General features: G+C 40.7%; 1 protein-coding gene across 3 annotated transcripts in view; it reads right to left on the reverse strand.

The window, feature by feature from the left end:
* Nucleotides 1-383: 383 nt before the first annotated feature.
* satb1 (SATB homeobox 1) overlaps nucleotides 384-24,332 on the reverse strand; it is a 141,452-nt gene continuing 117,503 nt past the window's right edge. For 2 of the 3 annotated variants that reach the window (XM_033050937.1, XM_033050953.1), the window contains 2 exons: nucleotides 2,467-2,670; nucleotides 384-2,148 (listed from right to left, as the gene is read on the reverse strand). In XM_033050937.1, coding sequence (XP_032906828.1) covers nucleotides 1,690-2,148; nucleotides 2,467-2,670 — 663 coding nt within the window. In that variant the 3' untranslated portion in view covers nucleotides 384-1,689. The remainder of the gene's footprint in view (nucleotides 2,149-2,466; nucleotides 2,671-24,332) is intronic. The other variant, XM_033050944.1, reaches the window with a different exon arrangement.

The raw sequence follows: 24,332 nt of genomic DNA on the forward strand, positions 1-24,332 counted from the left end.
ATGTGAAATTTTCATCATAGGCAATGAGCACCAAAGTTTAAACTTCATTAGGAGTGGGTGTGTACGCCAAAGCCACATCCCACGTTTATTTGCAGTCAATAATCCTTACACTCAAAAGTAAAATTGGTCATCAGCCCACAGTCTACATTTCCCCTAACTGGACTGATCCTATGTTCTTATTCAGATACGCCTCATTTATGATTATCATTGGAAATAACTGCTAGGCAACCTTATTTTAACATGAAAATCTTCTTTCATGTAGGTATGTTGGAGGATAAAAACATTGCATATAAAGATTGCCAGCAGAATAGGAGGACATGTGCAAACAAACAATTATCCTTAAAATATAGTAAATAATAATGAAGAAAGAAACAACAAATATATTTTGTTATTATACAAAGATAGTTTAATTGTGCGATTAACAATTAATAACCATCCCCATCTGAACATTTTTGCATAAAGAAAAAACGTAATATGCTTTAAAAAAAAACATGGTCAGATTTAACAAAATAATTTGTGATCTCATAGTTCCACGTAGCAAGATAACTCAGAGAAACAGATACACATAATCTTCTTACAGAAATTTACTGAGAAAAGCTTCAATCCATTGTAAACTGAAGGAAGACACATTGCAAAACATCTATTTTTGTGTTAATTTTATAAGTTATCTAATGTATTTAATTTTTATTGACCTATGTTCATTTGCATGATGGTTTAACATTAATATAGAAAATTGCATACACCATAAAGATTGAAGCCCATGGTATGAATTGCTTTGATAACATACAGCAGTTTTAGGCAAATTTTAAAGCCCAATTTTTCAATTGAAACTTTTAAGACACTTTGTATCACTGCCCATCAAAATACATTTATAAATAGAAAAAGTCAGTATGAAAAAGCACAATGTTACATGTAACAGAAACTTCAAAAAATTAATTACATCATGAGGCTAAGTTTTCTGAAAATAAATAGTCTAAATTACACAATTTTTAAAAAAAAAGTTGTGTTTCACATTTTAAAATCAGGTAATGACAAGACTCAAAGTTACAGTGATTGCTCTCTTGCAGAATAATTGAATGATGGCAGTGCCATATTACACAAGGCAATTATTGGCATATTTTCCATTAACACTGCATTTCGCAGTGAGCAGTTTCTTCCTTTTTTTTGTATCCTCATTTACAAATTTGTTATTTTCAAAAAGCCAAATTTTTCTTGTAAGTTGCAAAACACAGATTGGTTTTTAATGGAGAACTGAAACTGGAGTATTTTCATCCATTTAGAACTGGGTAATCTGTGATTATATGTGGAAAACTCCTGAATCTGCAATTTATGTCTGACAGCCAATACAGTTACAGACAAACATGAGACAGTACCAATTTCCCTTGTTGGTACTTTGTACAGAAACTGCCATTAATCAGTAAACAGCAGTTACAAAAATGTTCAAGGCAATTCCAAATGCTTTATATGTAGCTGCTAGTTTGCTTGAACAAAAAGATACTTCTAGTGCAGTCTGCATTATCCATAGGAGAATTGTTCAGTCTTTTACTGGGATTCTTTATCAGTTTTTTGTGCAAGTTTGTAAAGCCTGTTGGTCTTTCTGATGAATAATGCAGGAAACAAGATGCTTTTTTTTCAAATAATTATACATAAGTGGCACAGTTTCAAAAAGAAATTATTGTTATATCAGGGTCAGTCATTTGGTTCCTGATTAGAATCTAAGTTATTTGTAGTCCCTTCTCCCTGTAAGGTCTCTTCTACTTTAACTGAATATATTTCTTTTGAACTTTTACCTCCATCACTTTCTTCTGAGTCCTCAGAGTCCTCCAGCAACTCTTCTTTTTCATATTCTGCCACGTCTACCTCCAAACCTGCATGGTCTTTCAGCTTGCCATGATGCTTGAGATGGTAACGTTGGTTTTGAAAGAACTTTATAATTGTGTACTTGGGCAGGTCAAGTTGAGCTGACAGAGTCTGAATTGCTTCTTCATCTGGGTACAAACCTACATCCTGTATAAAGCTCTGCAATATTCCCAGGGCTTCAACAGAAATCTTAGTGCGAGATCTGAGCTTATGACGGCTTTCATCTTCTGCTTCTGTTGGTGTTGATGTTGGCTGTTTCGGTGCAAGTCGGGGTGTTGCTGGTTGTGGCTGTAAGCACAAAATAGCTAATTATCCAACTCTTCATGGCATGGAAGTGCATTGTGCATAAATTTACATAATAGCGAAACAAGTTTGTTCAGATAAAATTAATACTCACGTCTATTACAATGGCAATTTTTAAAAAGATTTGTACGCTAAATAGAAATTTGGCATATTACTGGCAATTAGTACACAAAAATATCTGCCTGAAGATCCTGATAAGAATAACATGAGATCTTCATCAAAAAGTAAACTCTTCTTATAAGATGGCCCTCTTCCCTCTTATCTTATGTAACAAGATGCTGCAGTTAAACAAAGTATACCAACCTGAATTGGGTCTGCAGAAATATGCATGATGTGAGAAGGTCGGTCTCCATGATGATGGATCACGTTGCTTTCTTGCTCATAAATGGTATCTCTCTCAGTTATAGGAAGACTCAAGAACCTCCTGATCATTGATATGTTTTCCCAAAGTGTCCGATTGTCTGGTGAAGGATCTTCTTTCCAACGTAAAAGTTCACATAGCCATCCCTTGTGAATGAAGTGAAAATAGATTAATTTCCAACTTGATTTGGAAACATAACTTTAAAAAATGTACCAAAGAGTACGTAGTCTCTTATAACACAAGGAATCGAATATAGGAGCAAAGAGGTTGTTCTGCAGTTGTACAGAGCCTTAGTGAGACCACACCTGGAGTATTGTGTGCAGTTTTGGTCCCCTAATTTGAGAAAGGACATTCCTGCTATTGAGGGAGTGCAGCGTCGGTTTATAAAGTTAATTCCCGGGATGGCGAGACTGTCATATGCTGAGAGAATGGAGCAGCTGGGCTTGTACACTCTGGAGTTTAGAAGGATGAGAGGGTATCTCTTTGAAACATATAAGATTGTGAAGGGTTTGGACACGCTAGAGGCAGGAAACATGTTCCCGATGTTGGGGGAGTCCAGAACCAGGGGCCACAGTTTAAGAATAAGGAGTAAGCCATTTAGAACGGAGACGATGAAACACTTTTTCTCACAGAGATTGGTGAGTCTGTGGAATTCTCTGCCTCAGAGGGCGGTGGAGGCAAGTTCTCTGGATGCTTTCAAGAGAGAGCTAGATAGGGCTCTTAAAAATAGCGGAGTCATGGGATATGGGAAGAAAGCAGGAACGGGGTACTGATTGGTGATGATCAGCCATGATCGCATTGAATGGCGGTGCTGGCTCAAAGAGCATAATGGCCTACTCCTGCACCTATTGTCAATTGTCTATTGTCTCCATTATGAATCTAGAAAAGAAAACATGTATTTTCTATTTACTTTAGATCTTATCTATAATTTGTAAATCCCAATTAAATCTCCATCAGCTTCCTTTATTTCAAGGAAGATTGCCCATTTTATCCAATCTTTCATCATTAACACAATTTTTCAGTCTTGATAATATCTTCGTAAATATGATCTGCACCCGCTCCAGTGCAATCACATATTTTCATGGGGGGGGGGGGGGGGGGGGGGGGGGGGTACTGAGGAATTACTCTAAATTTAAGGGAACTGGTTACAAGAATTTCTGACTAAATTCTGAGGCAAAATCTTTTTTCTGATCCAAGAAAAAAAATCTTAGCAGATGCTGGAAATTTGGTGTAAATCAGCAAGTACTGAAATTACTCAATTAATTCTGGTAGCATCTGTGGAAAAATAAGATTAATATTTCAGGTGAAAGACATCTTATCTACACTGGTAAAAGTTTAAGGTGAAATAGTTATTTACAATATACATTAATGATTTAGATGAAAGAATTAAAAGTAACATTAGCAAATTTGCAGATGAAACAAAGCTGGGTGGCAGTGTGAACTGGGAAGAGAATGTTATGAGGATGTAGGGTGATTTGGAGAGGTTGGGTGAGTGGGCAGATGCATGGTTGATGCAGTATAATGTGGATAAATGTGAGGTTATCCACTTTGGTTGCAAGAATGGGAAGGTAGATTATTATCTGAATGTGTCAGGTTAAGAAAAGGGAAAGTACAACGAGACCTGGGTGTCCTTGTACATCAGTCACTGAAAGTAAGCATGCAGGGACAACAGGCAGTGAAGAAAGCTAATGGCATGTTGGCCTTCATAATGAGAGGAGTTAAGTATAGGAGCAAAGAGGTCGTTCTGCAGTTGTACAGAGCCCTGGTGAGACCACATCTGGAGTATTGTGTGCAGTTTTGGTCTCTTAATTTGAAGAAGGACAATCTTACAAATTGAGGGAGTGCAGCGTAGGTTCACGAGGTTAAATCCCGGGGTGGCGGAACTGTCATATGATGAAAGAGTGGAGCGACTGGGGTTGTAGTCACTGGAATTTAGATGAGAGGGGAACTTACAGAAACATTTAAAATTATTATGGGATTGGACACGCTAAATGCAGTAAACATGTTCCCGATGTTGGGGGAGTCGAGAACCAGGGGCCACAGTTTAAGAATTAGGGGTAGGTAATTTAGAACTGAGATGGGAAAAACATTTTCATACAGAGAGTTGTGAATCTGTGGAATTCTCTGCCTCAGAAGGCAGTGGAGGCTGATTCACTGGATGCATTCAAAAAAGAGAGTTAGACAGAGCTCTTAGGGCTAGCAGAATCAAGAGGTATGGGAAGAAGGCAGGAACGAGGTATTGATTGTGGATGATCAGCCATTGAGTGGTGGTGCTGGCTCGAAGGGCCAAATGGCGTACTCCTGCACCTATTGTCTATGTATCTATGTAAATAAGTGTTAAATTCCAAAGAATGAGATGAAATTAGATAACATTCTGGAAGGTCTCTGATAGGCAGGAAAGATTAAATGGCAAAAGGAGTGATTGTATGCATGGAAAGAGGGAGTTAAGGATTAGAGAATAGTAAAAGGTAGTTCAGAAAGAGGAAGTAATTATCTGAAATCATCATCAGACTGCTGAAAATATAAAATGCAAATCCTAAAATTGTGGATTATCAGGAATTATTGAACTCAAGTGTTGCATTGGTATGGTTTTCACGTGCTCAGTTTGAAGTGGAGATATTTGAACTTTTCTCTGATATTCGTCATTTGGTTTTAAAAAAGTCCTTTGATATAGTGGATCGGTCCCAATTTTGTGCTCAAATCTCAAAGGTCAAATTTAAACCTGCAAATCCTCTCATGTCACTTCCTTTCATGCATAATAAAATGACTGCTGCAGGCATATGAAATATTCCAAACAATGTCAACAACACATTATCTGCATTATCTCTGTGGCTATAACACTGTAAGGCTGCACAACTACATTCTTTACACTTATGGAAGGTTGACTAGCCAGCATGGGCAAAGTTTTCATTGTATCTTGGTACACGTGACAATAATGAACCAAGTTTATTATGATAATAATTTTACAAGTTCCTAATAAAAGGTAAATATTTTTCATGTAATATTTAATTCTAAGATGTAATCTTGGCCCAGTAAACCTTGTTTGAAACAATAATTAATTACAGATTCATCCAGATCTCATGAAAATATAAGATTTTCTCTGAGAAACATCAGAATATAGATTCTTAAGTCAGTTGCATTCTGCTTCCCTAATGAAAACACTTGAGGAACCAACCAATTCTGCATTATACATGACGTTTACTAACAAGATTATCTTCCCATCCATGCAACATTACCCCCAAAGTCTGTTTTGTGTGCTTTGCTGAAGATGGAAAGAGTGTGTGGTTGAATTAATTTAAAGTAAAACCAGGGCGATCTGTTTGGAATATCTGGGTTAAAATGTCATCGTGCTGACGGCTATAGCTGGAAGCCTGAACTCAGTTCTGGTCACACTGTAGAATGGTTAGCAAGACCTTAGGCATGCATTCTAGCAAATCTTTTCAGCAATCATTCCTCAGTTTCACATATTAACCCCCGGCAAAACAGTAAATAAACTGCAGCGGATCTCCAAATATCAGTTGTACTAAAGTCAAGCTTGGATTGCAACCTTGTCGTGGTCGGGGAGCTTGTGTGTCTCAGTGACCCCGAGAGCTATGCCAGCGGGAGATTCGTCTCCTGTTAGGGTCTCCCTTGCTGGACAGGTCGAAGGGTAGAGGCGAGACAAAGAGCGATCCACTGGTCCTCCAGGTTGGAGGTTGAGCACAGGGCTAACAACCCTGTCTCGTTAAACAAATATGTTACAGAAACAGCAACAGAAGGAATGAACACTACTGAGTGGAGGACCTTCGTTGTTGCCCTACATGCCAGGAGGCATAATAGGCAGTAAGTAAGTAAGTAAAGTCAAGCACAGATAAGGAGAAAAATACGTAGACAAATGGAGGGGTGACACATTCTCAAACACTGTTTAAAAGATGAATGTTGCCACAGTATTGCATTCTTTTTACATGCATACTTGTAAAATGTGACTGGTTTTAGTTTCTCATTATCTGAGCTTGACTTTTGCAGATCTGGCATTTGGAGACCACCAGCGCAGATGGAAAAGCATGCTTGATTCAGGGCACCTGACTGAGGAAGAATGCCAAGGTAATGGAAAGAGTGCGGAAAATATTTATTAGAATGGGATCCACTGTAAGTCCTTGACAACCTTCCTATGGTGTTGTGCCCAGAACTGAATGCACTCCAAGATGAAGCCAGTTGCACATTATAATTTGTAATAAGGAACTGCAGATGCTGGTTTAAACCGAAGATAGACACAAAAAGCTGGAGTAACTCAATGGGGTAAGCAGCATCTCTGGAGAGAAGGAATGGGTGATGTTTCAGGTGGCGACCCTTCTTCAGACTAGTCAGGGAAAAGGGAAACGAGAGATATCGATGATGATGTAGAGAGATAAAGAACAGTGAGTGAAAGATATGCAAAAAAGTAACGATGATAAAGGAAACAGACCATTGTAGGGTGAAAATGAGAAGCTGGTGCGACTTGGGGGAGGGATAGAGAGAGAGCGAATGCCGGGGCTACCTGAAGTGGAAGATATCAATATTCATACCACTGGGCTGTAAGCTGCCCAAGCAAAATATGAGATGCTGCTCCTCCAATTTGCATTTAGCCTCACTGACAATGGAGGAGACCGAGAACAGAAAGGTCTGTGTAGGAATGGGAAGGAGAATTAAAGTGTCCAGCAACCGAGAGATCAGGTTGGTTCACGCAAGCTGAGTTATGGTGTTCCGCGAAACGATCGGTCAGTATGCATTTGGTCTCGCCGATGTATAAGAGTCCACATCTTGAACAACAGATACAGTAGATGAGGTTGGAGGAGGTGCAAGTATAATAAATAAAGTGGATGAGCTTGGGGCTCAGTTAGAGATTAGTTGGTATGATGTTGTGGGAATTACAGAGACATGGCTGCAAGAGGATCAGAGCTGGGAACTGAATATTCAGGGTTATACGTCCTATCAAAAAGACAGACAGGTGGGCAGTGTGGGTGGGGTAGCTCTGTTGGTAAGGAATGAAATTCAGTCCTTTGCGATGGTTGACATAGAATCAGAAGATGTAGAGTCATTGTGGATAGAACTGAGATATTGTAAGGGCAAAAATACCCTAATGGGAGTTATCTACAGGTTCCTAAACAGTAGCCTGGATATAGGGTGCAAGTTGCATCAGGTGGTTATAGGAGATTTCAATATGCAGGTAGACTGGGAAAATCAGGTTGGTACTGGACTCCAAGAAAGGGTGTTTGTGGAGTGCCTCCGAGATGGATTCTTAGAGCAACTTGTACTGGAGCCTACCAGGGAGAATGCAATTCTGGGGTTGGTGTTGTGCAATGAACCAGATTTGATAAAGGAACTCAAGGAACTATTAGGAGGTAGTGACCATACATATGATAAGTTTCAATCTGCAATTTGAGAGGGAGATGGTAAAATCAGAAGTGTCAGTATTGCAGATGAACAAAGGGGACTATGGAGGCATGAGTGAGGAGCTGGCCAAAGTTGACTGGAAAGGGACCCTAGCAGGGATGATGGTGGAACAGGAATGGAATAGAAGATGCAGAATCATTTCATTCCAAAGAGGAGGAAAGATTCTAAGGGAAGTAAAAGGCAACAGTGGCTGGCAAGGGAAGTCATGGACAGTATAAAAAGAAAAGAGAAGACATATAACAGAGCAAAGATGAGCGGGAAGCCAGAGGATTGGGAAACATTTAAAGAACAACAGCGGGTAACTAAAAAGGCAATACGGGGAGAAAAGATGAAGTAGGAAGGTAAGCTAGCCAAGAATATAAAGGAGGATAGTAAAAGCTTCTTTAGGATGTGAAAAGGAAAAGATTAGTTGACAAATGTGGGTCTCTTGAAGACAGAAACATTTGAATTTATTATGGGGAGTTGAACATGTACTTTGGTTCTGTCTTCACGAAGGAAGACACAAACAATCTCCCAGATATACTAGGGGACAGAGGATTTAGGGTGATGGAGGAACTGAAGGAAATTCATATTAGTCAGGAATTGGTGTTGGGTATGCTGATGAGCCAAAAGGCTGATAAATCCCCAGGGCCTGATGGTCTGCATCCCAGGGTACTTAAGGAAGTGGCTCCAGAAATCGTGGACGCATTGTTGTTCATTTTCCAATGTTCTATAGATTCTGGATCAGTTCCTGTGGATTGGAGGGTAGTTAATGTTATCCCACTTTTTAAGAAAGGAGGGAGAGAGAAAGCAGGGAATTATAGACCAGTTAGCCTGACATCGGTGGGGAAGATGCTGGATTCAATTATTAAAGATGTAATTTGGATAGCAGTAACAGGATAGGTCCGAGTCAGCATGCATATACGAAGGGGAAATCTTGCTTGACTAATCTGCTGGAATTTTTTGAGGATGTGACAAGTAAAATGAATATGGGAGAGCCAGTGGATGTAGTGTATCTGGACTTTCAGAAAGCCTTTGATAAGGTCCCACACAGGAGATTAGTGGGCAAAATAAGAGCACATGGTATTGTGGGTAGGGTATTGACATGGATAGAAAATTGGTTGGCAGACACGAAACAAAGAGTAGGAATTAACGGTTCCCTTTCAGAATGGCAGGTAGTGACTAGTGGGGTGCCGCAAGGCTCGGTGCTGGGACTGCAGCTATTCACAATATATGTTAATGATTTAGATGAAGGAATTAAAAGTACCATTAGCAAATTTGCAGATGACACAAAGCTGGATGGCAGTGTGAATTGTGAAGAGGATGCTATGAGGATGCAGGGTGACTTGGATAGGTTGGGTGAGTGGTCAGATGCATGGCAGATGCAGTATAATGTGGATAAATGTGAGGTTATCCACTTTGGTGGCAAGAACAAGAAGGCAGATTATTAACTGAATGGTCAGATTAGGAAAAGGGGAAGTGCAACGAGACCTAAGTGTCCTTGTACATCACTCACTGAAAGCAAGCCTGCAGGTACAGCAGGCAGTGAAGAAAGCAAATTGCCTTCATAGCGAGATGATTTGAGTGTAGGAGCAAGGAGGTCCTACTGCAGTTGTACAGAGCCCTGGTGAGACCGCACCTGGAGGGTTGTGTGCAGTTTTGGTCTCCTAATTTGAGGACAGACATTCTTACTATTGAGGGAGTGCAGCGTTTAATCACCAGGTTAATTCCTGGGATGGTGGGACTGACATATGATGAAAGAATGGCTCGACTGGGCTTATATTCACTGGAATTTAGAAGGATGAGAGGGATCTTATAGAAACATACAAAATTATTAAGGGATTGGACAGGCTAGATACAGGAAAAATGTTCCAGATGTTGGGGGAGCCCAGAACCAGGGGTCACAGTTTAAGAATAAGGCGTAGGCCATATAGGACTGAGATGAGGAAACACTTTTTCAGCCACTGAGTTGTGAATCTGTGGAATTCTCTGCCACAGAAGGCAGTGGATGCCAATTCACTGGATGTATTCAAGACGATCAAACACATATTTAACCTAATCCCTCTTTACCAGCACTTGGTCCACAGCCTAATCATGTCTTGGCAATTTAAGCACTTATCTTAAAACTGCTTTATAACTGATGTGAGGTTTATGCCTTTTAACAGTAGTGAGATATCTGCTTCCAACACCTTCTCAAGTAGAGTGTTCAATGAAACTACATGTTTCATTACTGGCAAAGTGTAGTCAGGAGTATGTCTCAAGAAACCAGTTGACATTTTTCTTTGTATAGAGAAAACATCTGGAAAAGGCACAGAGGTAAGAGTATTAAAATTTGCTGATGTCATGAGAATGGGTCCACGTGTAAGTTGTAAGAGCTAGTGTGAGATATTGTAGCCAAACATTGGCAATGTAGATAGTAACAGAGAAATATGCAACTCAGCCCTTCAAGGCATGTTAATAGGTCAAGACAATTCTGTACCTCTGTTCTATATACTTGACACTGTTCCTTATAGGAACATTGCTCATTATAGATAGGATATGAATGACTTGATGAATTGAGGATGTAAATGATTGGTGCCCTTAGATCTTTGGTTCAAAAACAGATCAGGGATGTTTATGATTGGTGTTCTGGGCACTCCTGCAGAAAAACATTTCAAACATTGTGAGGAAAAAGCTGATGTGATTTTTATAATATTTCTGAAATACCAAAAACGTAGGTGGAATATTGAAAGAACTCAGCCGCCAGCCAGCATCTGTGGAGGGAGATGCATAGTCAACATTTTGGATTGAGGCCCTTCATCTATACTGATGATTACTGGTCTAGATGCAGGGTCTCAACCTGAAATATCGACTGTCTTTTCCCCACCACAGATGATGCCTGACACACAGAGTACCTTCAGTTGTGCTCTTTTTTTGCTGTAGGTTCCAGCAACTGCAGTCAATTGTGCCTCTTGAAATGCTAAGATATGTTTGCCAGGGTGACACAAGAAAGGTTTGAAGAGAAAGATCTAAAGTATTGAAAGGCACTGAGTGAACAGTGATTGTCAGTGAATTAACAACTAACAAAGGGATAAGACTGAAGGTAGACACAAAATACTGAAGTAACTCAGCGGGTCAGACAGCGTCTCTGGAGAAAAGGAATCTCTGGAGGAACAGCACCTCATATTTTGTTTGGGCAACATAACCCAGGGGTATGAATATTAATTTCTCTAACTGAAAGTAACCCTTACATACCCTCTCTGTCCCTCCCCTACCATAGTCTTCATTTTAGTTTCACCGTCGACCTGAGAGTTTCACTATCTGTATAATCATCTGTACAATCATCTGTATTTTTTAAATGATAAAATCGAACCTGCCTTCACCAGTGGAAGTGGTTGAGGCAGTTTCGATTTTATCATTTAAAAATAAATTGGATAGGTATATGGACGGGAAAGGAATGGAGGGTTATGGTCTGAGTGCAGGTAGATGGCACTAGGGGAAAATAAGTGTTCGGCACTGACTTGAAGGGCCGAGATGGCCTGTTTTCCATGCTGTAATTGTTATATGGCTATATGGTTATAATTCATTATCACCTACCCCACAGTCAACAATGGCTCCACCTTTCCTTGATCATCATTGCTTTTTGCATATACCTCATTCATTTGTTCTATGTATCTTCTATATCTCTCGTTTCCCTTTCCACTGACTCTCAGTCTGAAGAAGGGTCGTGACCTGAAACGTCACCCATTTCTTTTCACCAGATGCTGCCTGTACTGCTGAAGATAGACACCCAGCTTTTTGCGCCTATCTTCGGTGTAAACCAGCATCTGCAATTCCCTCCTGCGACATGACTAGGATTGTATATTGCGAGCACCACAGATGAGGAGCTTTTAATTTTATATAAAGAGTTAATCAGGTGAAATTCAGAGCAATCATATTTAAGAGGAATTAGATGAAGCTCTAAAGTTGAAATTTTCAAAAGACAAAAAACAACCGATTACAATTGATAGGACTGCAATAACAAAATTATATAATTTGTTGAGAAATACATTTGATTCTAAGATATCAAATGGTTTTTCTTATATTATTCACATTTTAATAGAAAACCTTTAAATCTGACATCTAGCAAATTTCCAAAACAAACAATAGATCGTATTATTTAATACCACAGTCATTTATCCATTTAATTTCAAACGCTTGTTCCACTGCATGATACATTTGACAGAAGTACAAAGCGACAAATGAAAGCAGCACACAAAGCTTATACATCTTAATAAAAAGAGTTCACAGGACAATTGTGAGGCCATTAATAACAATGATGTAAATCCAGGTTCAATAATTCATTTCAGAAAGCCTGACAACAGAAGAGCACCCAGGTCAATGGATGGTATAATTAATACATCTCCTCAAAGAAGAATTATCCTCCTCCCTGTAAAATATCTTACAGTACACAATGTACAGTTAGCCCTCAACAGTGATTAGTGGAATCGAGTAATCAAAGTCAAATTGGCAGATTTAATGCTTTACAATTCATTTTCTTCTTTTGTTGTATACAGTGGAGCCTTTCACATTGTGGCATTTGAAATATGCTATATAAATGTTAAGTCTCTTAACTTTAACTTAGGATGGGAATTGAAGGGGTGGTAGTCAAATATGAGGCTGCCACAATTTTGCTAGCTTGAGTCCCAGAAAAGTTAACTCTTAAGGGACTGTCCCACTTAGGCTATTTTTTAGGCGACTACAGGTGATTAGGTTGTCGCCACATGGCCGCCAGTGTGTCGCCTGTATGGTTGTGAGTAGTCTCCTCAGTCGCCCAAAGAGTCGTAGCGTCTTTCTGATCGCCGCTGGATTTTCAACATGTTCAAAAATATTCGGCGACAGTGGGTTGACGCCAATGAGCGTAGCTTGACTTCTCCTGATGTAGGTGCTGTCGTAAGTTGTTGCCAGCTGATGTAGGTTATCGCTGATGCTGACTTTGGTGAATTCCATTGGCGACTACCTACATCAACCTACGTCCACCGGCGACAGGTACCGACGACTGAATTGTCTTCAGTTGTCGCTGACAGGGTGTTAGCTTGTTGTGGGTGGACGTAGGTTGACTTTGGTTGTCGCCTGTGTGGTCGTAGGTTGTGGTAGGTGTGGTCGTAGGTGGACGTCCTAATGGGTCGTCGGTTGTCGGTAGCTTACCGTAGCTTGACGTCGATTAGTTGGTAGGTTGTTGTAGCTTGTCGTAGACATTGTCATAGGTTTTTCGGCGACCTGCTACGACTATGACAGTCGCCCGCAGTCACCTAAAAAAATCGCCAATGTGGGACAGGGCCTTTAGTCTTCATTATAGCATGATTGCTGGGCTGGCCAGGTATTTGAAACTGAGCAGGTTAAGGAGTGCTTTACCTCTCTGTTTTCTTCAACACTAATTTTGCTTGGTCTCTACCACTTTCAATAATTTCACATCCCTCAACACATAAATGTGGGAGAATAAAATGGTTTTGGTGTAGATCAAGGTCTGAATGATCTTTGTGGGCTGAAGGCCATGACTCTGCAGAGGCACAATCGGACCCATAGGCAGAATACGCATGGCTTTCCCAACTCTCTAACTTGTACTCCCAGCTTATATTGTCAGTCAGTTAAAAATGTGTACCTTAGTGTGGGGATATCACCGACACAGGTCAGTTCAGAGCGTTCAGCTGGTGTCCCATGCTCTATCCCTGTTATTGGTTCTTCACGCCTCATTGCTATGACAGCCCAGCAGAATGATGATATATTCAGGGAGGAACTGGCCTTGGAGGTTGCACATTCGCCCTGTGACTGCGTGGGCTTTCATCGGGTACTCTGGTTTCCTCCAAAGACCTGCAGGTTTGCAGGTTAATTGCCCTCTGGAAATTGTCCCTAGTTTATGAATACAACTAGTGTATGGGTAATTGCTGGTCAGCGTGGACTCGGCAGGCCGAAGGGCCATTTCCATGCTGTATCTCTAAACTAAACTAAACTTGGAAGAATCATGTGGAAGAAGGTTTGCACAAGCACACAACAATGCTGGTGGAAAATCCATCATCAAGTGCAGCCTTTTAGCACAACTGCTGACTGAGCTGGCAAAGTCCTGAAGGACACCACTGCCAGACTGTGCTGAGAGAACCTGCATGAGGAAAAACTGACTTGAGGAAACACTCAGCAATCCTCCGGCCGAGATGCATCCGGCCATAACAGTACTGGCAGGTAAGGCTGAAACATTTGCGTTGATCTTTAAACTGAAGTGATGACCTGTTATTAAAACGGACCTTCAAGCCAATTTGATACAGTCCTCACAATATCAAGAAGCAATTGAGCACAGTGGATGCAGCAAAGACTATAGACCCTAGAGCACCCATCTGCAGTGCCCAGAGCTAGCTGCGATTCTAGCCAAGCTGCTCCAATCAGTTACAGCAACGACATCTATGCAACCATACTGAAAACTACATGGTGAGAAAAATAATTGGTCGAGGTCTTATTCCTTTTCTGCATGGAGCCATGGGATTCCTCACAATCAAATAACCAAGCCGACAGGGCCTTGGTTTAATGGTACATTTGAGAGACAACACATCCTTAGGACTGCATTGCAGAGTCTACCTAGATTTTTTGTGGCCAAGATGATGGAATGTTGAAGTGGGAATCTGACTCAGGTGAGAATATTATCAACTGAAGCATAGTTGAAACTGTAGATCAGGTAGGTTAAGACGGATTGAGCGGAGGTGTTCAGCGAAACGATCGCCGAGCCTGCGCTTGGTCTAACCTCCTCCAACCTCATCTACTGTATCCGCTGTTCCAGGTGTCAACTTCTCTACATCGTCGAGACCAAACGCAGGCTCGACAATTGTTTCGCTTAATACCTCCGCTCAGTCCGTCTTAAACTACCTGATCTCCCGGTGGCTCAGCATTTCAACTCCTCCTATCATTCCCAATCTAACCTTTTTGCCCTGGGCCTCCTCCATTGTCAGAGTGAGGCCCAGCGCAAATTGGAGGAACAGCTTGGGTAGTTTACACCCCAGCGGTATGAACATTGACTTCTCTAACTTCAGATAGCCCTTGCTTTCCCTCTCTATCCCCTCCCCCTTCCCAGTTCTCCCACTCGTCTTACTGTCTCCAACTACATTCTATCTTTGTCCCACCCCCTCCCCTGACATCAGTCTGAAGAAGGGTCCCGACCCGAAATGTCACCCATTCTTTCTCTCCAGAGATGCTGCCTGACCCGCTGAGTTACTCCAGCATTTTGTATCTACCTTACATGACATGAATGTTATTTGCCATACAAGTGCCACCCAATAGCCATCTTCGCCAACTTCATTTGACATTTAGTGACATGGTTATCATCAATCACTTACTGAGTATTATGATTTAACAGAAACTATTGCAGTCATACAAATACAAAAGCAGGCCTATGACTGGCATCTGCAAAGACATCCTTGACATCCAGAAACCGTACAATCTACAAAGCAAACATTAGGTTAATGATGGAATATTTCCAAATACCTAGATAAATATACCCTCTAAATACATTGTACATTTTTAATGCCACATACTTCACAGATCAGGAGATGTGAATACAAATCCCATCATGTTGTTAAAATAAGTTGCCATATTAATTGTGTAATTAAAAAAAACTGGCTACAAAATAATGTCAGTACGGAATTATGAAATAGTGGTAAAACATCACGTTCATTAGTGTCCATGACGAGAGATCCAACAATGTGATTTTTAACTCGGTTTCTCTTTGTGCCCGTTCAGTTTACATGTATTTAGGATGGGCAATGCCCTGACTAGCCTCGACTCGGGGTCCAATCGCCCGGTGCGAGGAGCTGAGATCCCCCCGATGTGGGAGCTTGATTGTCCCGACGCGAGGGCTCGACCGCCGGCTACGGGAGCCAAGATTGGCCCGTCAATGGAAGGCTTGAGGACCCCGAAAGAACAAAAAAATGAAAGAGATTGAAATTTCTTTTCGCCTTCCATCACAGTGAGGAATGTGGAGGAGTCACTGTGGTGAATGTTTATGTTAAAATGTATTTTGTGTGTCTTGTTGCTTTTTATTGATATGACTGTATGGCAAATCAAAGTCCTCATATGTTGCAAAACATACTTGGCTAATAAAGTATGATTATGATTATGAACGTTAATTATAGGCCAACCTATAATTAACAAAAGAAAAATGCCATTTGATTGGCATTCTGAGAATTCACTTTCATCACTATTGGCTCCATATTCCCCATTTAAAAGATTAGTTGCAGAAATTATCGAATCCTTGGTCTCCTAGAAGGACAAAGGATCAATTATTTGGGTAAAACATCCTCTGAACATTCTGCTCTAACTCAATATTTATCAGCACTTCTTTAACATTATTTGGTCAAAAATCTGGAACTCTTACTCCAACTCTGGGGAATGTGTACAACACATGGACTGCAGTTCAAGGATGCACCACGCCCCAGTATCATCTCAAAGCAATGAGACGTGGATATCAAATGCTGGGCATGCCAACGGAGCATTAAAAAAAAATCAAAATTCTATATCATCCTAACTCAAGGAAAAGCTAAGAATTTCAAGTTTGAAAATTTCTAGTCTCTTGCGAAAAGAGTTTCAGATTGCTACCATCTTTTGGGTGAACAAAATACTTTCTTGAATGGGCCAGCTCTAACTATGCTCTCTTGCTTTGGATCCCTGCACCAAACTAAATTGTCCAACCATACTCATTTTAATGCTCAGTTACACTTTTAAAGATAGAAACATAGAAACATAGACATGGCTGATCATCTAAAATCAGTACCCCGTTCCTGCTTTTCCCCCCATATCCCTTGATTCATTTAGCCCTAAGAGCTAACTCTAACCCTCTCTTGAAAACATCCAGTGAATTGGCCTCCACTGCCTTCTGTGGCAGAGAATTCCACAGATTCACAACTCTCTGGGTGAAGAAATGTTTCCTCATTTCAGTCCTAAATGGCCTACCCCTTCTTCTTAAGCTGTGACCCCTGGTTCTGGACTCCCCCAAAATCAGGAACATTTTTCCTGCATCTAGCCTGTCCAATTCTTTAAGAATGTTATATGTTGCTATAAGATCCCCTCTGATCCTTCTAAATTCCAGCGAATACAAGCCCAGTCAACCCATTCTTTCATCTTATGTCAGTCCTGCCATCTTGGGAATTAACCTGGTGAACCTATGCTGTACTCTCTCAATAGCAATAATGTCCTTCCTCAAATTAGGAGACCAAAACTGCACACAATACTCCAGATGTGGTCTCACCAGGGCTCTGTACAACTGCAGAACGACCTCCTTGCTCCTAAACTCAAATCCTCTCGCAACGAAGGCCAACATGCCATTAGCTTTCTTCACTGCCTGCTGTACCTGCATGCTTACTTTCGGTGACTGATGTACAAGCACACCCAGGTCTCATTGCACCTCCCCTTTTCCTAATCTGACACCATTCAGATAATAATCAGTCTTCCTGTTCTTGCCACCAAAGTGGATAACCTCACATTTATCCACATTATATTGCATCTGTCATGCATCTGCCCACTCACCAAACCTATCCTAGTCACCCTGCAGCTTCATAGCATCCTCATCGCAGCTCACACTGCCACCCAGGTTTGTGTCATCTGCAAACTTGGAGTTGTCACATTTAATTCCCTCGTCTAAATCGTTAATATATATTGTAAATAACGGGTCCCAGCACGAGCCTTGCGGCACCCCACCAGTCACTGCCTGCCATTCTGAAAAGGACCCCTTTATTCCTACTCTTTGCTTCCTGTCTGCCAACCAGTTCTCTATCCATGTCAATACCCTACCTCCAATATCATGTGCTCTAATTTTGCACACTAATCTCTCGTGTGGGACCTGTCAAAGGTTTTTTGAGAGTCCAGATGCACCACATCCACTAGCTCTCCCTAACCCATTTTACTTGTTACATCCTCAATAAATTCCAGATTAGTTAAGCATGATTTCCCCTTCATAAATCCATGCTGACTTTGACCGATCCTGTCACTGCTTTTCAAAGACGCTGCTATAACATCTTTAACAATCGACTCAAGCATATTCCCCACTACCGATGTAAGGCTAACTGGTCTATAATTCCCTGTTTTCCCTCTCCTTCCTTTCTTAAAAATTGGGTTACATTGGCTACTCTCCAGTCCACAGGAACTGATCCAGTCAAGAGAACATTGGCCACCTCCTTGAGTACTCTGGGATGCAAACCATCAGGCCCTGGGGATTTATCTGCCTTCAGTCCCAACAGTTACCTAACACAATTTCCTGACTAATGTGGATTCCCTTCAGTTCCTCCCTCCCACTAGATCCTCAGATCCCCTAGTATTTCTGGGAGATTGGTTGTCTTCACTAAGGAAGACAAAAACAAAGTACTCATTCACTGTTCTGCCCTTTCCTTGTTTCCCATTATAAATTCACCTGTCTCTGATTGTAAGGGACCTGTTCAAGATCTTGTTAAAACACTGGTTATCAAAAGTTAAGGGAATATGAATGAAGTTTATGGATCCTCACAACCCGACCCCCCCTCTTCCCTCTTTCCCCTGCGGACCTGGACTCACCCAGATTACTTCCCTCTTCCTCCCCTTCCACCTACATTCCTTCCTCCAGCTTCATATTCACAACTCTTCAATACTTTTATAATGCACATTCTGTGTTTTCATGCTTTTCATCTGTCTATCAAATAACCCTCCTCACCTCTGTTGTCCTATTACCTGCCAAGGTGTGTCCTACACCTCATCTCTTCCAGCTTTCTGTACACCCGAATGGTCCTGACCTGAAATGCTGTTTATTCATGGTTTCTTGAGATGCTGCCTGACCCACTGAGCAACTCCAGTACTTTGTGTCTTCCCATGTAACCTATACGTTCCGCTATAAATCTGAAGAATCTACAATCTACTGCCTCTCAGTTCTTACTGAGTTGCTGTGACAAAAGCTGAATATGAGGCCTGACCTGTTTTGTGTAACTGAAGCATAATTTCTTCACTTTTGAGTTCTGACTCCCGTGTGGCAGGTGCTCACGTTCCATAAAGTTTCTTGATTACTTTTAGCATCTGTGCACTAGTTTTTACCAGTGTGAGTCGTGGAGTCCAAAATGTCTGAATTCCTCAAGAATGCCAAATCTCTCGACGGTAAGCCAAAAAGAGTCCTTCAAGGATTCTATCGAGGAAATTGACTTGAAGGAAAAACGGAGACTTCGAGCTTCGCTTCAAGAGGCTTTATTGCATGATATTATGGAGAGACTGTGGCTGTCTAACTGCTCACCAGTACTCTGTCTTTGCACCAGAATTAGCCGATATTTATACAGGGCATTGATCAACTTTTTTCGATTAGATACAATTATATGAAAATGGACTTCATCCTTCACTGAAAATATACTTTGTCCTTGACTATATGTTTTTCTGTTATTATCTACAACATGGTCATTAATTATTCTATTTGTCATTTAATATTTTTTGTTTATGTTAATCTTATTCAACAAAGGATGGTTAATACAAGTTGAGCATAATACAAGGACATCCTGACATTATTCTATTTCATCTTCCAAAAGTATTATCTATCTCAAAGAAGACTTTGACCGACGAGAAAACTTGTTTTGCAAGATTCTCATGATCTTCTCTGCAGCTGGTCAACAAAAGATGCTGATTCCCACATCAGCACACCCTTTTGTTACCTTATTTAATTCTTAACTGTAATTTAGTATCCGGAGACTTTAATTTTCTTCTACAGATTTTAAGTGGATGACCTCGCCTTTTTCGTTGAATTCTATCTGCCACAACGTTGGTCGCTCACTTGGACTTTTCTAGACTGCTCCTTCCTGTTTAGTTTAGTTTAGAGATACTGCATGGTAACAGGCCCTTCGGCCCATTGAGTCCACAGCAACCAGCGATTAGCTGTACACTAGTTCTACCTTACACACTAGGGACAATTTACAGAAACTAATTAACCCGCAAACCTGTACATCTTTAGAATTAGGAAGGAAGCTGGAGCACCTGGACCTATGCAGTCAAAGGGAAAAATTACAAACTCTGTACAAATAACACTTGTAGTCAGGGCTGAATCCTAGTCTCTGTCACAGTAAGGCAGCAACTCTACCACTACACCATCCTTTTGTTGTGTCTTTGTTCATTTCAACCCAAATTCTCAGATTGCCAAGTTGTAATACATTGCCAGAGCTGCTAAGTTTTGTCAGAGCATTTCATTATTCTAGTGGGGTGGGAGATTGCAACCTTCATGTGTTCCGCCCTGTTTCGACGAATGCAATCAACCTGGCGTGCACAATCAAATAAGATCAAATAGAAAAAGATGTTCTACAACTTTAGGCTGTGCACGCCATACACAAGAAGTATTCCAGTACCTAAAAATCAGTACTTTGCTGAGGAGATCAGTATTTTTACGCGGGGCCATTTTGATGAAAAAAAAGTTGTTTTTTATGTACGAACATACCCATGTAAGAGTACAAGAATGCATAACTTTGCTACCAATTGACATGTCTTCTACACACCTTACTTGACAGTGCATTCATTGCCATCTCTTTGGATACTGTTGTTTGAACGGCTGCTTGCTTTTAGCACCAGATGATGTAGAAGCCATTTTGGAAGCCTCCCTCTCCTTCCCTCGCTCTCTCTCCCTCCTTCCTCTCTTTCCCTCCATCTCCCTCCCTCCCTCTCTCACCCCCCCTCCATCTTACCCCCCCACCCTCCCTCTCTCCTTCCTTTTTTTCTCCCTACCTCTCTCATTCCCTCCCATCCCTTTCACTCCCTCTCTCCTTCTCCCTCTCTCCCTCCCCGAACAGTTTGTGACCCTTGGCGCTATGTGTAAAGCCCATAGCGCTATGTTTAAAGTCCATAGCGCTCCAGAGGTAGCGCTATATTTAAAACCCATAGAGCTGTAGCCGACAGCTCTTTGTTTAAATTCCCACGCGCTAAATTGACAGTGCTGTTTAAACCTGGAGCGGGACAGGCAGATCAAAGCATACAAAAATAATCATCCAGATCTTGAAATTTAAAATACTAATAGATTTAATCTGCTGTAATTTTTAGTGGTACAGTATGACTTTTTATATCCTTGCATTCTTTAAGCAGTAAGATGAAACAGGGAGTCGGGCCGATTTAAAAAAAAATCCGTATTTAACAAAGCAAAATTGTACATCCGTATTCTTATCGCATTTCCGTACAAAATACGGAAAATCCGTACTACTTGGCAGCTCTGACATGCCCACTTGGTCATTGGATTATACATGCTCCATTACTGACATTCTACCTTCAAATACTAAGATGCTAAATTTGGAATTCACATTTTCACCCTTGACTATTTATCTTCTCTCCATTAAAACTATCCCTTTAAATCCTAATTAATTGAACCTGCTTTTAGTCATCTGCCATATTATCACTTTATATCTGCATAATATCCACTTTATACATATTAAATATTCTTTACAATGTTTCTAGGCAGTGCCTTACATTTATACAGCAGCTTTGTGGTATTAAAGGTTTTATAGTGCAAATTGATGTTCTAGTGATCTATTTACATGTATGTGTGATTTCCTGGTTCCAGCAATACAATGCACAATGCCTCCTAAGTAACTGCAAACTTAATTTAATGCATTTTTGAAAATGCATTTTGATAGCGACTCAGAAACTTAGTTGGGAAGGCTGCCATTAGATTAAAAAAGAACCAATTGGAGGGAAATGGGAGGCTGACAAAATATTAGCTAAACATCAGCCATTAGATAAGCATTAAAACTATTATTAAAAATGCTATAGCAGGACACAGGGCACTTTTGAAAGTTCTAGGTAATCAGGCATGGCTTTGTGAAAGGAAAATTGTGACTGACCGCTTTATTGGAGTTCTTTGAAGTAACATGTATGGTGGTTAGAGATGAACCAGAGGATATACTATAATTAGGTTTCCAGAAGGCATTTGGCATACAAAAGATAATTGTTGAAAATGAGATCTCATGATGCAGTGTGTAAACAGGGCTTTAATGCCACAAAAGGTCTTTCAGTAGATTTATGAGTGGTATGACACAGCCATCAGTGCGAGGACCACTGTAGAGTAATACAGCATGGAAACAGGCCCTATGGCCCAACTCATCCATGCCGATTCAGCCGCCCTTCTAAACAAGTCATATATCCCTCTAAACCTTTTTCTATCCATGCAGCTGTTCAAACGTTTTAAATGTTGTCATTGTACCTATCTCAACCACTTTCTCTGGTAGCTCGAGCCATATACACACTACCCTGTGTTTGAAGAAGTTGTTCTTCAGGTTCCTCTCTTTCTTCTCTCACAAACATCTGCCCTCTAGTTCTCGATTGGAAAAACCTTGCTTGTATTCACCTTATCTAGGCCGCTCATGTCTTTATACCCCCCTGTATGCTTACCTCTCAGTCTCCCATATTCCAAGGAATAAAGTTCCTGACCAACCCATCCCTATAACTCAGTTCCTCAAGTCTGGCAACATTTACATAAATCTTCTCTGCACTCTTTCCAGCTTAATGACATCTTCCCTACAGCAGACTAACCAAAACTGTATACAATACTCCAAGTGCAGTCTTACCTTTGACTTGCACAACTGTAATGTAACATTCTAACTCCTATTCTTAGTCCCTGACAGATGATGGCCAGGGTGCCAAATGCCTTCTTCCCCATCCTGTCTGCCTGTGACAATTTCTTCCCTAGCTTTCCATAAGGTCCATGGCTGCACTTGGTCAGGCCCTCGGAATATATTCAACACAACTCATTTGCCTCATTTCCTTAGCTTCCATGATCTTCACCACAATAAAATCCGATGAGAAATATTTATTAGAAATCTCACCCATCTCATCTGGGTCCACACACAGAAGGCCATGCTGATCTTTAAGGAGACCTATTCTCCACATAGCCACCCTTTTATTCTTACCATATATAGGAATTTCTTGGGATTTCACTTTACCTTGCCTCCCAGATCCATCTAATGCCCTCTTTACACTCCTCCTGATTCCCATCTTAAATGTACCCCGAGACATAATTTCTATAAATGACTTGGATGGAGGCAGCCGGTGAATGCTTGCTGAATTTATTGATGAAACAAATAGAGATGGGAAAGTAATTTTGCAGGACGGATACAGGGAACCTACAAAGGAATAAAGATGGGTTAATGGAGCAGACAAACATCTGGCAAATGGAGCATAATGTGGGAAAGTATGACATTGTCCACTGTGGCAGGTTTATTTATTTAAGAATGCTAATTGCTTTTGAAACAGTTCAGCCTAATACCTGCAATGGGCAGGTTGTCTTATTAAGAAAGGTTGCAATGTAGAAGAGGGAGATGGGACTTTAATGAAACCCTTAAAATCTCAACAGGATGCATGCGGAGAGGACATTTCCTCTTGTTGGGTGTTTGAAAATAAACGGTCACAGGTGGAGACGAAGACAAAATGATTTTTTTCTCTTAAGCTCATGAATTTTCAGAGGGGAGCAGGAACCCGCATCTCTGAATATTTTTAAGGCAGACATGGATGTGTGCTTGACAAGGAAAGGGTTGAAAGGTTACCATGGGTAGATGGAAATGTAGTATGATGTTAGAATCTGATTAGCCACGATTTTATTAAATGGTGGAGCTTGCCCGAGAGTTGTGAGAGAACATTTGGGAGAAGGGTCTTCCAAAATGTCAAATTCAGCCAACAAAGCAATTCTAGAAGTAGTATTTGTTTTAGTTTCTGCTTGTCATTGCTTCAGAAATGTTCATAAAAGTAGCAGATGTGAAAGCAACATCTGGAGCTTCGACTAGTTAATAACATTAAACACATCATATTGCATTAGCAGTACACTGCAACACATTTCTAAAATTCAGTTCATTATAGTCATTAGAGCTAAAGGAACTACATTTCCACCGGAGAGTCAAACTAGCTGCCACTGTTATACAGCACTTGTTCTATTGACTAAGAATGAATTTCGGAAGTGGCGAGTCCTCAAAGATGTATGAAATGAATGAAGGACCCAGGACAAAAATAAAATCACAGACTTTGTTCACTGTGCATGTAGGTCTTGATGTTCAATTGATATTAATCTTTCATCTAAAATACATTGCATGATGCACAAAAATGTTACATTTTGCGATTCAATCGATGAACATAATGGCTGATTGACAGCAGGAAATCATCTTGCTGGATAGGAAATGTACCCTGGGTTAAAATAAGGCCTGGATGCCTGAAATTCTTTAACATTTCATCATATTTTTCAGTGCCCTTACAATGGAAACTGAGTGGATTTCTTGCCCCTGAAACAGGTGATTACCTTACATGTCTCATTAGAAACAGATACAGTTGTTCAGGATATTTCTAAAGGTGATCCCCATCCCTGCAGGGGATACTAATATCTGTAATAGATCTGGCAGTACATAGGTTTGTGGGTCTAGATTTGCAAGAATAACTGAAAGGTTGGAGCAAGTTTATG

This window comes from Amblyraja radiata, chromosome 2 (assembly GCF_010909765.2).
Source record: "Amblyraja radiata isolate CabotCenter1 chromosome 2, sAmbRad1.1.pri, whole genome shotgun sequence".
Lineage (NCBI taxonomy): Eukaryota > Metazoa > Chordata > Chondrichthyes > Rajiformes > Rajidae > Amblyraja > Amblyraja radiata.